The sequence below is a fragment of the Pongo abelii genome, chromosome 6, assembly GCF_028885655.2.
Source record: "Pongo abelii isolate AG06213 chromosome 6, NHGRI_mPonAbe1-v2.0_pri, whole genome shotgun sequence".
Lineage (NCBI taxonomy): Eukaryota > Metazoa > Chordata > Mammalia > Primates > Hominidae > Pongo > Pongo abelii.
In genome coordinates this window covers 94835370-94848524 of record NC_071991.2, presented here as the reverse complement: position 1 = coordinate 94848524, position 13155 = coordinate 94835370, and the positions used below count along the sequence as shown (strand labels likewise).

The following is a 13155-nucleotide window of genomic DNA, read 5'->3' as shown; positions in this document are numbered from 1 at the left end:
CTTCGCTTTTATCTCCACCTGCTTCAGTGCTTTCCCATTGAGCTGCTTTGCTGAGATCCAGCCAACCTCCCCTGTAAAGTCATGGTGGTGGAAAGATGCTAAAGCATTTGAAGCTGAGAAGTGGGTTGTAATATTTTAGAGAGCAATTTTAATAAGTACTAGAGCCCTAATGTACAGCTTGGTGACTATAGTTAAGAAGATGTTGTAGACTTGAAATTTGTTGAGAGTAAAAATGAAGTGTTCTCATCTCACACATACACGGTAACTGTGAGGTGATAAATATATTAATTAATTTGACTGTGGTGATCATTTTGCAATGTGTACATATATCTAACATCATGTTTTACACCTTAAATATATACAATTTTTATTTGTCAATCATACCTCAATAAGGCTGATAAAAAAGACATTACTGAAGAAGTTTAGAAGTAAAAAGAAGAACAAGAATAAAAATGGGACATTGTGAATGTGAAAGAACTGCATTCTCTGTGCTTGTTAATTTTGGGATGACTCATTGTATTTGGTTTGTAAGTGGATTTTGGAAATACAAGTGATTGTAATTAAGAGGAAAGAGGCTAATAAGAAGAATAATGCTTTGGATCTTTTTGTTGACCTCACCTCTAAGGACATGTAAATGCCTTCAGAAAACTTCTCCTAGCTCCCCTCAACTTCTTTTTTAATCATTTTTTTTCCTTTTTCTTATTTCATTTTTATTTTCTTTCATAATCTTTACATGTCCGTCTTTTCCTTGGTGCCCTGTTTCTAGAGCTGGAAATTTAGGCAGATAAGGGGTTGTTGTAAACACTAGAAAGATTTTTAAAAACAGGCAATTTTTTTAGCTTTAGTACTGTTAAAATAGGACTACCTTCATAGTTTTGTGTAATCAATTTTGGTTCTGTATTATTGATAGGAAAGTTCCTATAGATGGTACGTATATGTCAAGAAAAATATGCATCAACTCCTCCTGTCTGAATTTTACTCAAATTAAGTAGAAAAGAGTAAATCATGTAAAAAAGAAGTTTGATCTGGGAAAATTTTCTGTGAGATGCTTTTGTAGAGAAAAAATATTGTACATTATAAAGACATAGAAATCTCAAACCATGTAGCAATAACTGCCTCTCATTTAGAAAGTAAATTGGAAAATCAAGTTTTTCTGGACTGCATTTATCAGAACTCTAGTGTCTTAAGATGAAATGAAATATTGGCTCTGTAATTGTAAGGGGGTTCTGTAATACAGTAAATCTGAAGAATGTCCTCTACCATACTCCTTCATGGAGCTTCAAGACACACATGAGCATCTAAAGGCTCTTAACTATCCCACAGCAAAGTGGCCTGTATAAAGCATCCCAGCATCTCCATAGCTTACTTAAGCCTTGAACATTTTATTCTTTTCAGTATAGCTTTTAAGGATCCTGCAAAAGACCAGTCTGGTTAAAGCTTATGAAAGTCATTAAAGAAATATTTCCTTCTTTAGAAAATGTTTGTAGTTAGAGATTTTATTCTTCTTGTTCATTCACATATTCTGCAACCTTCACTATTAGGAAGTACTGCCTGGTACCTAAACTATCTGATTGAAATGTCAATCTTATTTTTCACAAATTCTTACTTTTTTAACCAAAAGGACCTGAGCATTTCCTCTCAGAAAGACTTTTTGGACAACTGAAGAAACATATTTAATCATATTTGCACCTTCTCTTCTCTAATCTAGATATCTTTAATCACTTATTTCATAAAGTCAATTTTCCACGTATTACATTATTCATTATTTTTAATAGGATATAAATTCTTTGTTTTATGGCACAACAACAAATTTTGAGCTATTAGTACATTTAGGTTTTAATTCATCTAAAAAGTCAGAAACTTGAAAACCACACGCTTTTGTAAATCTTCAAAAATACATGAAAAATAATTAATATGAAAATCCAGCTGCCTTTGGTTTACCTCATTTCCTTGCAACAAGCTACCCATGTTCATTTCTCTCAGTTAAGAAAACTCATCAAATGAAAACCTTTTGTTCCTTAAGTAATGATACAGTGAAACTTCTCAATGCACAACGGATTGGATATTTGCACGTATGTAATGAGTGGACTATTGTGGACTCAGGATACTTTTGCAATAATTTATCCTCTAACTTTATTCTCCAATGTTATGACATCAACCTTTCATAGAAGAATCTTTTTCCAGATGGGAAAAAGTATTCACTAGCATAATCTAAACTCTATTAGTTTGATAAAATAATATATTTATCCATAAGCAAACTAAAATTTAATTTTTTATTTCTATTTTTAATAACCACATTGAAAATATAAATGTATAAGCTCTCTAAAGTTAATAATTTCTCTTTTCCAGCTGCATTGTCTATTGTATAAATACAATAAAATCTTTTAAAATAGCCCCACTTACCAATTCAAATCTAAATAATGCAACTAAATATAAAATCTTAAAATTCTTAATCTTCATTGAGAGTTGCATAATTTTTACAAAAATCCCAAATGTCTTGTTAACATTGATAAGGCTTCAAGAAGAGGGTGAATTATAGAATATTAATAATTATAAATATATATTGGATACCATAATGTGTGAAGCACTGTACAAAATAGTGTGCAAATATTACTAATATGACAATGCTAAATGTCTTCAAGGAGCTCAAACTCACTGGAGGTGATTGCACATTGAAACAAAGCAGAATAGCTGGGCGTGGTGGCTCATGCCTGTAATCTCAGCACTTTGGGAGGACAAGGTGGGTAGATCACAAGGTCAGGAGTTCAAGACCAGCCTGGCCAAGATGGTGAAACACCGTCTCTACTAAAAATGCAAAAATTAGCCGGGCATGGCGGCATGCATCTGTAATCCCAGCTACTCGGGTGGTTGAGACAAGGAATTGCCTAAACCCGGGAGGTGGAGGTTGCAGTGAGCCGAGATCATGCCACTGCACTCCAGCCTGGGCAACAGAGCGAGACTCCATCTCAAAAAAAAAAAAAAATTAAAAAAACAAAGCAGAATAAAACGAAACTAATCTAATTCAGTCATACACACACTATTGTAACAAATGAGAAGAAAGCATCAACAATTCACAATTGTCAAATCATGGAAACAACCCAAATGCCCATCAATGAGAAGATGAAGAAACTGTGGTGTGTGTATGTATATAGATGGAATACTGTATCTATACATATGGTATACATATGTATCATGTATACATATATATGGTGAGATATATATGTGTGTGTGTGTGTATATATACACATATATAGATATATATATGAATGATGGAATACTACACAGCCATAAAAAGGAATGAATGAACAGCATTTGCAGTGACCTGGATGAAATTGGAGACTATTATTCTTTTTTTTTTTTTTTTTTTTTTTTTTTAAATATTTGATTAAAATTGTACTTCTCTTTTTTTTTTTTATTTTATTTTATTTTATTTTTTTTATTATTATTATTATTATTATTATACTTTAGGCTCTATGGTATATGTGCGCAACGTGCAGGTAAGTTACATATGTATACATGTGCCATGCTGGTGCGCTGCACCCACCAACTCGTCATCTAGCATTAGGTATATCTCCCAATGCTATCCCTCCCCCCTCCCCCCACCCCACAACAGTCCCCGAAGTGTGATGTTCCCCTTCCTGTGTCCATGTGTTCTCATTGTTCAATTCTCACCTATGAGTGAGAATATGCGGTGTTTGGTTTTTTGTTCTTGCGATAGTTTACTGAGAATGATGATTTCCAATTTCATCCATGTCCCTACAAAGGACGTGAACTCATCATTTTTTATGGCTGCATAGTATTCCATGGTGTATATGTGAAGTAGCTCAGGAACAGAAAACCAAACATCGTATGTTCTCACCAACATGTGGATGCTAAGCTATGAGGACGCAAAGGCATAAGAATGATGCAATGGACTTTGGGGACTTGGGGGGAAGAGTGGGAGGGTGGCGAGGGGTAAAAGACTGCAAATATGGTGCAGTGTATACTGCTCGGGTGATGAGTGCACCAAAATTTTGCAAATCACTACTAAAGAACTTACTCATTTAACCAAATACCACCTGTACCCCAATAACTTGTGGGAAAAAATAATAAATAATAAAATAATAAAACATTCAAATATATATATATATATAAAAGAAAGCGTAAGCAGCCACTGCGGCAGGCTGAGGAAATGATGATTTTTTGGATAGGGATGTTGAGGATGGAATCACATAGGAAACTCAGTGACATATGAAGGTTTTTAAATGTTGAAGAAAAGTATGATGTTCATAGGGACTGTTTGAACACAGACATGAAGTTTAAATATGAAGACATGTTCAAAAATGATGAAAATAAAATCATGTTAAGTAGTATTTGAGTGGGATGAGGGTCTGAAGTTGGCTTGGAGTTAAATTGTATGTCAGATTGATAAGTTTTTTGTTTTCATTGGTGCTTTTTTGATGTTGTTATTATTTACTTTTAAAATCCATAAATAAACATATAACCTATAATCCCATACTTCTTTTAAATTATGTAAAATCAATTAAGCTTCTTTCCTTTGCCAGGTATTTTCTGTCTTGCTTAGCTGTGCTTTAGGCAATAATACATTCTTCATAATACTATAAACTCTTTGCCAATTACTAGAAGTATTCCTTTCATCGTACTTTTAATTCTCGGCTTTTAAAAATAACGCATGCAATCGCGATATTTGTAAATATAAGGGACAAAAGAGAACTATAGAGTGCCAAGAATAAAACTTTTAATGTGAATTATACATGAGAGGCTTGTAATTTGGTGAAGGTGATATAGAAAACTTTTTAAGGATTGTATAGGTTAAGGATGGCGCCTGTGTAGGAGAATAATAAAATAGAATGGCAATTGAACTCTGGGATTAAAACACAGAGGAAATGCAGACCAAGATGATTCTATTCAGGACACTGACAAACGGTAACTATTTAGAGCATCACAATTTATAAGAGTAAATAAATAAGAAACCAACAAAAATATTTTCTAAGTATTTATCAGACCCCAGGTATTTAAACAGTTCACTCCCTAACTTTTACTGAGGACTCTGTTCAAATATCTCTTAAAGAGGCTTTGCTGGTCTATTCTATTTAAATAGCAGAATATAAGTTTAGAATGGAATGGAATTCTAGAAAAGAGAGAAAAAAAGGTCAAAATTTAGAGAAATTAGTTCTTCCAATTTGAATTAAATTAATCCATTGGATTCTTATTTATTCTTAACTGAATGCACACTTTAAAGAGATACGCAAACTGATTCATTAAATAATTTAAAATCACTTTTGTATTATACAGTGGCATGAGAAAGGAAATTAGGTGACAATTCATGGGAATATTTTGTATATATTGGCAAATAACAACACAGCACCATTCTAGCAAATATGAAGAATAAACAAATAGTTACATTTTACAGTGGGAGAAACTAAAGTGCATAGAGATTAACGGTTTACTGAAGACCATCTATATTGCTGTGGATATTAGTTGGAATAAAATAATAATTTTGTCTTAGTTCTATAAACAAGTTTTATTACAGTTTTTGCAAGAACGTGTATGTAATTTTTGTCAGTGAAGTCAACGTTGTTGCTATTTTCTGCATTTAAGCCCTAAGACAGGTATAAATATGTACATGTAAATAATTATAACAGAGAAAATAAGCGTTTTGATAAAATATTTTATTAATAATAATAATATAATCATGGTTATAAAAATAACAACTTTATTAACTACAGAAAGTTTATAATACAAGTCATAACCACAGTGTTCTCTTTTTTGGGTAAGCATACAGCTATACCACTCAATAGGCAGCTTATTAATTTCCTATTTACATACAAGACAAACAGTCATAGCATCCACAGTATTTCATTTTCAGTTTCCTAAAGACAGAAACTTTCTGTGCAAATGGAAATGAACCTACTTAAAAATTACACTGTCAAGATATATATGGTCCAAAAAATTTTAACTTTTTTTGTATTAGTAAATTCTTAGCTCCAACCTTAGTTGAATGTCGAGATAACTTCTTTTTGGACTTTATCATGACAAGTGATTTATTTTAAAATTATGTATTTTAAAAACAAAGGCCATGTACTTTTACCAAAATTAGTTTTATTTTTAAATGAATTTGCCTATATATATGGGATGTAATTAATTATAATAGTATTTTTTGAATCTCAATAAATCAATTTAAGGCTTTTTAGTATAAGAGCTTATTAAAATTCTTTACCTCTTGATCTCTATATTACAAAACCAGTATTTCTTTAAAAAAAGTTTAAAAACAACAATGAAATGCCTGACAGCAATTTCCCACTTCTTGACAGTGTTCTTTTCAAGAGAATGTTGTGGCTATAACATTCACTTTGTACAGTACCATTGGTACCAACAAGAAATATTCACAGGAATAAGTGAAATACAATTTTGCTATCACATGCCATTATTGTTAATTTACTTGCCTTCCAGTGTCTCACACTTCCCATAATTTGAAACACTTAGATAGCAAGCAAAAGCCTGTTAATACTAGAAATTGACTCAATAGATTTTACTGAGGACCTGCCCACAGCATATAGGTAAAAGTCATTACACATTTTACAATACAATTAAAGAAGTATACAAAAGGATTATCATTCCTTCTGCACGGCAGAGGCATTATGAAAAATACTTTAGTTTTACACTTCAATTTCTGGTAGACATGAGAAAATGTCTACAATTATAACAGTACATAACCATTATTCAAACAGCCAAACCAAAAATCGCATTGAAACCTTCTGATTTAAAAGATCCTTTTGTCAATGACACAAAATAAAGTGGATTGTTGGATTTTTAAAGACGTTTAATAATTTATTCAGCAAAGAACACCTGGTAAATAGTGTCTTCCACCAGCAAATAATGACATGACTCTACCCTGTTCTACCACCTAAAATAACATGGACCTCATTCATCTAACTTTCATTGTCAATTCCACCCATGTCCCTCTATCACGAAAGGAGCCTCCCAAAGAGAGAATTACTTTGTACAGTTTGTTTGATGATTTATTGGTGGTATTGTTTTTAGCCTTTAATAAAATGAAAAATACTAGGCTCAAAATGTCTAAATACTTAGCTGTATCTTGTATCTAGCTAATCTTTATCTGTATTTCCAGGAAATATAGAGGAAGAGTCATAAAAGAAGTATTTTCAAAATGTGAGTATTTAAAATTATGACAATTTTTATAAAAGTTTTACAAATATCATTAATATGCAACAATAAAATTTCACTGGTTCAGCCAGAAGAAACTATGAAATATACTTTATATTTTGGCAATATGCTCTTGAAATTTCTAGGAGTTCTTATTAAAATGGTGTATTATATAAGGAAAAGAGAAACACAATCAGATAATATGATAGAGACTAGCAACTAGTTGGATGTCTTTTTGCTTCCACTTTAAGTTTTTTGATGCCAGCACATATCTTATTATGAAAAAAAATTGTATAAGCATTTCTGGACTTGCCGCCCTATATTCTGTGGACTAAGCTCTCCATAAACTTAAAACCATTTTAGTCCAGATTGAACAGTATTCTAAAGAGCTGGTAAGGAATCATTTGGGGATTTGGCCTTAATAAAAATCACTCAAGAAAACTAAGTCAGAGAAATGGGAATACTGGATTCACACCATTCAAAAAATTATTTTTAAAGATGTTTTGTACAGGAAGATTTCTGCAAAAATTCAAAGCCTATCCTATTACTTTTTGTTATTCTATTTCTCAACAAATACATGATCTTTAGCTAAGCATGACAAATACAATGATAAATATGATAATTTGGCTGTTATACAGAACATAAAATTTAAATGTCTGTTACATATGGCATTAGGAGTGAACTTTGTAAAATGAAATAAGAAAAAATAAACATATCTTGATAAAATATCTGATTCAACAGATTCCACTCTACTTCAAAAAAAATAAACGAATACAGAGTTGAGACAAACTAGTTTCTTTCCTTTTACAAGTTGTCTTTTACTTCAAAAAAGCTTTATTAGGCTAAAATCTTCCAGGTTGACAAAAGTATTTTTATTTTTTTCTCCAATATATACTTTAATGCATGACTTGATGAACGGTATTTATAAAACTTTGGAGACATGGAAATTTTCCTCTTAAATTTTTTAAAATTTAAAGGCAGTGAGCTATAAGCCAATCACAGCAGCAAGTCTTAGATTTAACCTATTTAAATACATTTTTAATGACAAAAACACTTTTAAACTTCTTCAATTAGATACTAACCTGAGCACTTAAGAAATGCTTTAGGAAAATAGATCTACAAATATCTTGTGTAAATAAGTGGCCTTAAGTTTGGAGGAAACAAATTACACAAATAGAACTATTGCCCTCTTTCCTTTAAGAATTAGAAACTACATGAAATAACTAGGATAATGAATACATATAAACACCTAGATTAGGTGTTATTTAACCCTGGGTGATGGCCACACCTGAAATGCCAACCAAAGAAGATCATCTGCAGATTATGTATGGAGAATTAGCTAGTCATTTTGATCTTGCATCATTTTTTAATATTTCTACTTGTCTTTAGAGATTTCTGTTTTTTTGAGGTAAAACTATAGGTACATACTTCTAAAATATTTAGGGGTTACATTAGGTACACCATAATTTAAACTGTAGTGCATGCACATGTGTACCTAGGCATGTGTACATGGGTATGTGGTTTTGTAAAAAGTGTGTTTGTGTACCAGTATTGCAGGATACATGGTGAAGAGAAATGAATGAACTATAACATATAGCATAGGAAATGTAATATAATTTAATATAGGGCTACAATTTAGGGACACAAGGTGTAAATTGTTTTGGTGAGGTTAAAATAACATTTAATTTGTGGTTTACTCATTATTAAGAAACCAACATCAGAAAGCAGCTTAGATAGATTAATTGATTTTTTTCCCATGAAATCTTTATCATCCAGCAATTATACCTGTGTGTTTTTTTAATCCATTCAAGTATCTTCAGGAGATATGTTATTACACTTGCATGTACCTTAATTCACTTCAACATTGACAAAATAACACTGACAAACAAAACAACAGAAAACACCCATAAACATTAATGAGAATTTCAACAAACATGACTCTCCAGTAGTTGTCTTAGGATTGTTGTAAGTGACATTTTAAATTCCACATTCTCTGAAATCTTCATGTAAAAGACAGTTGTATTGGTGGGTGCTTCAGACACTCTTATTTCAGCTATGACTGTGGTACCTTATATGTTAAAATAATTTTGTGAATCCATTTTGCATAATACGCTACTCGGACAAAAATACCAGGACGATTTGGAATGGCACATCCACGACCAGGAACAATGACACCAAGAACCATTCTCATTTTATGCTGCTCACAAACAAGTGGGCCACCATAATCCCCCTAGGAGTAAGACATACAAAAACAAAGTATTATTAGGAATTAAAAAAAAGTTCATTAACATAATCATACATAGATTTGCATCTCAGAGATATATACAGAAAAAGAGAATAACTGCAACTGAAATACGAAGATATAAAAATTAGTGTACTAGACCATTTGTTGACTTTCTACTGAATTAGCCAAGACTGAGATAAGTACAAAGTTTAAAGTGTTCTATTATGTGTAATATTCTCCTAAAAATGACTTGCCTTTTCCAAAATAGTCAACCATCCTTTTAAGTGTGCTTTGCCTTTGTTGGATGCAGACTAACATATAACCATTTGTACCTATTTAATAAGGTAGATTTGATATTTATTTTGATCTTCTTATGTTCAATACAGAAAATTTGGAACATGTAGAAAAATACAAGTAAAAAACAAAATAACTTGTAATCATATAGTTTTAACAATTAAACTGCATTACATTTTCTCTTATTTCTAAAGCTTTTTTTTTTTTTTGCCTCTCCCAATCCTGACCTAGATGATCTTAACAAGTTAAATAAAAAACTTGTTGTCAACAAAATAATTCTGTTAGTTGAAATTGCTTTTCTAGGCAAGGAATATTCCTCCACTTACTGCTGGTATTAGCAGTTAATATAGTTATAGTTATATTTTATACCCTCCTTTCTGTAGCGTGTCCTGTGATTTCATGGCATTTCTTATATGGTAAGTCTGTTGCATCATCAGATAGCAATAGATGAAAGATGAACAGATAGCTTTATTTGTGTTGTGTATATATACATACATATATTCATTTATGGTTTTATTTATTCATATAAATATAATTATATAAAAAATATATAAGTAAATATAAATAAACAATGCACATAGTGTTATATATAACAACTACCACTGTGCTGCACCACTTTCATGAACCATGTAGCCTCCTAAGAAAGCAGTGGCTGGCTTTTGGTATCCTTATATGCAGAAGAGAGTTTGGAACTACCTTAATTTTCCCTCAACAGCGATGGGGGAAACCACTGCAAAATTAACTTATGTGATTCAAATGGAAAGAAGAGAGCCATTGGCATTCTATGATGGGGAAAACCAAGTTAGGGGTAAAGTAGAATATCAAACAGTAAAGAAATATAGTTTATTCCAAGAGACTACATAAACTGTGTCAGTTGAGGAAAGAAAACTGATTTTTAAACAAATGTACTAGTGATCACTGACACAAACTCCTCAAAGTAATTCACTCTGGAGACTTTCACTAAATATGATGTTACTGCTATTATACAAACATTTGGGAGATATCTCCTTCAAATTTATTTCAGTGGCTAAATTACCTTGATTTAAATGTCAGTGACATATATATTTTTAAAAACATTCTGGAGGATAAATACATTTTTGAGAAGTGGCGGAATCTACTTGAGGTCAAGTCTTATCAATAAAGTTAAAAACATATAGTATACAGATATGAATAATTCAAGCTGAAGAGAGAAGTGAAAAATATATAGGTGATAATCCAAATTAAAGGCTATTCTTCAAAAGCAGTTGTCAAATTGGTTTTACTAATGACAATAATTAGATGATCTGTAAGGTTGGGTCTAGTTAGAAACTTCTGTGTTTCCCAGATGCTTATTGCTTTTTCTTTTTAAAGTATAGTCATTTCTTTCTCCTAGTAAATGTTCCCTTGTTATAATGAACAATGGTTTCATTGTTCATGATTTACTAGAAAGGCAACAAATTTGAAACTGGTTATAAACATATAACCTGTTTCTAACCATATCATTTTTAAGCAGTTCTAAAAACTCACTTAGTAAACAGTAAACATTTTCTCTTCTTTTCAGAAATAAAATCTCACAGCAAGGTGTATAACACTTGCATTTCAATACATATTTATGTTCCATACTTACAGCATGCATTTTCCTACATATCAAAGGACATTTCACTATCATTGAACTCATTTCATCCTTTGCCACACACAGCATTCCACAATCCCACAGCCCTGAAGCTTGGAGAACATGTCTCTCACATTCAAAATATAACTAAACTAACAGTTTAACAGCTTGTCTATGTAAAATAGGGGTAGGAACATTGCCAAGCCAAAATAACAGTTGCCTAACAAATGAAATGTCCAAGCTCGTAAAGTCACAAACTTTGACCTTTAGGCTTTTTAAAATAGAATCTGTTTAAACACATACACGGAGCGAGAGAGCAAAAGAGAGACCAGCTTACCCAAAAAGAGACTTAAAAGTTTAAAGCCAGGCATCTCTGAATGATATAATTAGTGGAGTTCACTTCAAGATAATTTGGGAAGACGAGATAAATTTAGAAAAACATTAGAAAAATGCAAACTATTGATCTAACTGATTTGGATACTTCTCATTTGAATAGCTTTCCCTTGGAGTTTCGGCTCTGCACACTTACTATTTTTTGAGTGACAAATGTCATCATAGTTTGCTGCTAATAAAACATTGATTATCTCACTGCTTAGTTAAAAGAAATGCAGAATATTACAGAGTTAATTTTCCCAATTCCTCTTTCCTAAAATAGGTTGGTATACAATATTTTTGATTTGAGAAAAATAAACAGAAAAAAATAAACATGAAACACTAAGCTATTAATCACATACTCCTTATTAAAGAACTTCCTTTTTACCTCACATGGTCCTGATCCAATCTTTTCAGCCCCAGCACATATTTCAGACTCATTCAGAGTCACCTTCCCTCGATGATGCTGGCTGCATTTCTCATTTCCCATTATATAGAGATGTGCCACTCGTAACAGACCATCATAGTTGATCACTAGATTGATGCAAAAAACATACAATAAGGTGAAAAAAGTAAGAAAAAAGACAAATGTGTTCTTTTTAAAATAAAATAAATATGGCCTCATCTTTTGAAAACTAGCTTACATCCAGTGTAGCCCCAGCCATAAACACTGCAACTGGTCTTTTCAGGAATTGTGCATCCATAATTAGGTAAATCAATCGTACTAACAAAATCATCCAGGACAGCAGGCCTGAAACACAAAATACAATGGTAAGTAGTCTCAACTGGATTCAACACAAAATTAACATATTAAATGTAGTGTTCATGTTTAATATGGCATTCACAGAGAATGAAGTCCTGTTTCTTAAAAAAAAAAAGTGGGAATGTCCAAATGTAATGATGACATTTGGAATAGGTAGTAAAAAATGAGTCATGTATTTGCCAATATTTAAGAATAAATGGTCAATGCTATTTTTTAAAAGAATTATTTTACATTTGAAAGTTATCAAATAACTGCTAAGTTTCCGTTTTAAAACAGACTGATCAGACTGTTGGCCCAATATTAGTTATTCGTTTTTTACAGTTTTGCAAATACCTCTCTATATATACACACAGAGAGACCCATACGCACATGTACATACGTATATATATAGCATGTAACATGTTTATAATGCATCTGTATGACAGAGAAAGAACTGCCACACAGCTGAAGAAAGTGCTCCAACAATTCTTGTCCAGGTGAAAAATACAAAATCTTCTAAAGTAACTAACCTGGCAAGCTTCATTAAAACCAGATCTGATCCTTCAGGGCCGTATACCAGCTGGGAAACATTGAGAACCTGTTTGCATTTCTCATCTCCTCTTCCATGGACATCATGAATTCCAAGCCAAGCTTCATAATCTTTCAAGTCTCTGTTTTGAAGGAAAAAAATTTAAATGTAAAAGATAGTAATTCCAAATTCTGTAGTATTATTCCTATCTATTGTTATTTTTGACTATTAAGGCA

The 13155-nt window shown here is 31.8% G+C and overlaps 1 protein-coding gene across 2 annotated transcripts in view; it reads right to left on the bottom strand.

Annotated features, from left to right (window-relative positions):
- Nucleotides 1–5654: 5654 nt before the first annotated feature.
- The window catches only part of HGF (hepatocyte growth factor), a 71404-nt gene continuing 63903 nt past the window's right edge, over nucleotides 5655–13155 (bottom strand). For both annotated transcript variants that reach the window (XM_009243076.4, XM_002818296.6), the window contains exons 15-18: nucleotides 12921–13061; nucleotides 12293–12399; nucleotides 12037–12182; nucleotides 5655–9397 (exon numbers count right to left, since the gene is read on the bottom strand). In XM_009243076.4, the coding sequence (XP_009241351.1) occupies nucleotides 9221–9397; nucleotides 12037–12182; nucleotides 12293–12399; nucleotides 12921–13061 (571 nt within the window). In that variant the 3' untranslated portion in view covers nucleotides 5655–9220. The remainder of the gene's footprint in view (nucleotides 9398–12036; nucleotides 12183–12292; nucleotides 12400–12920; nucleotides 13062–13155) is intronic.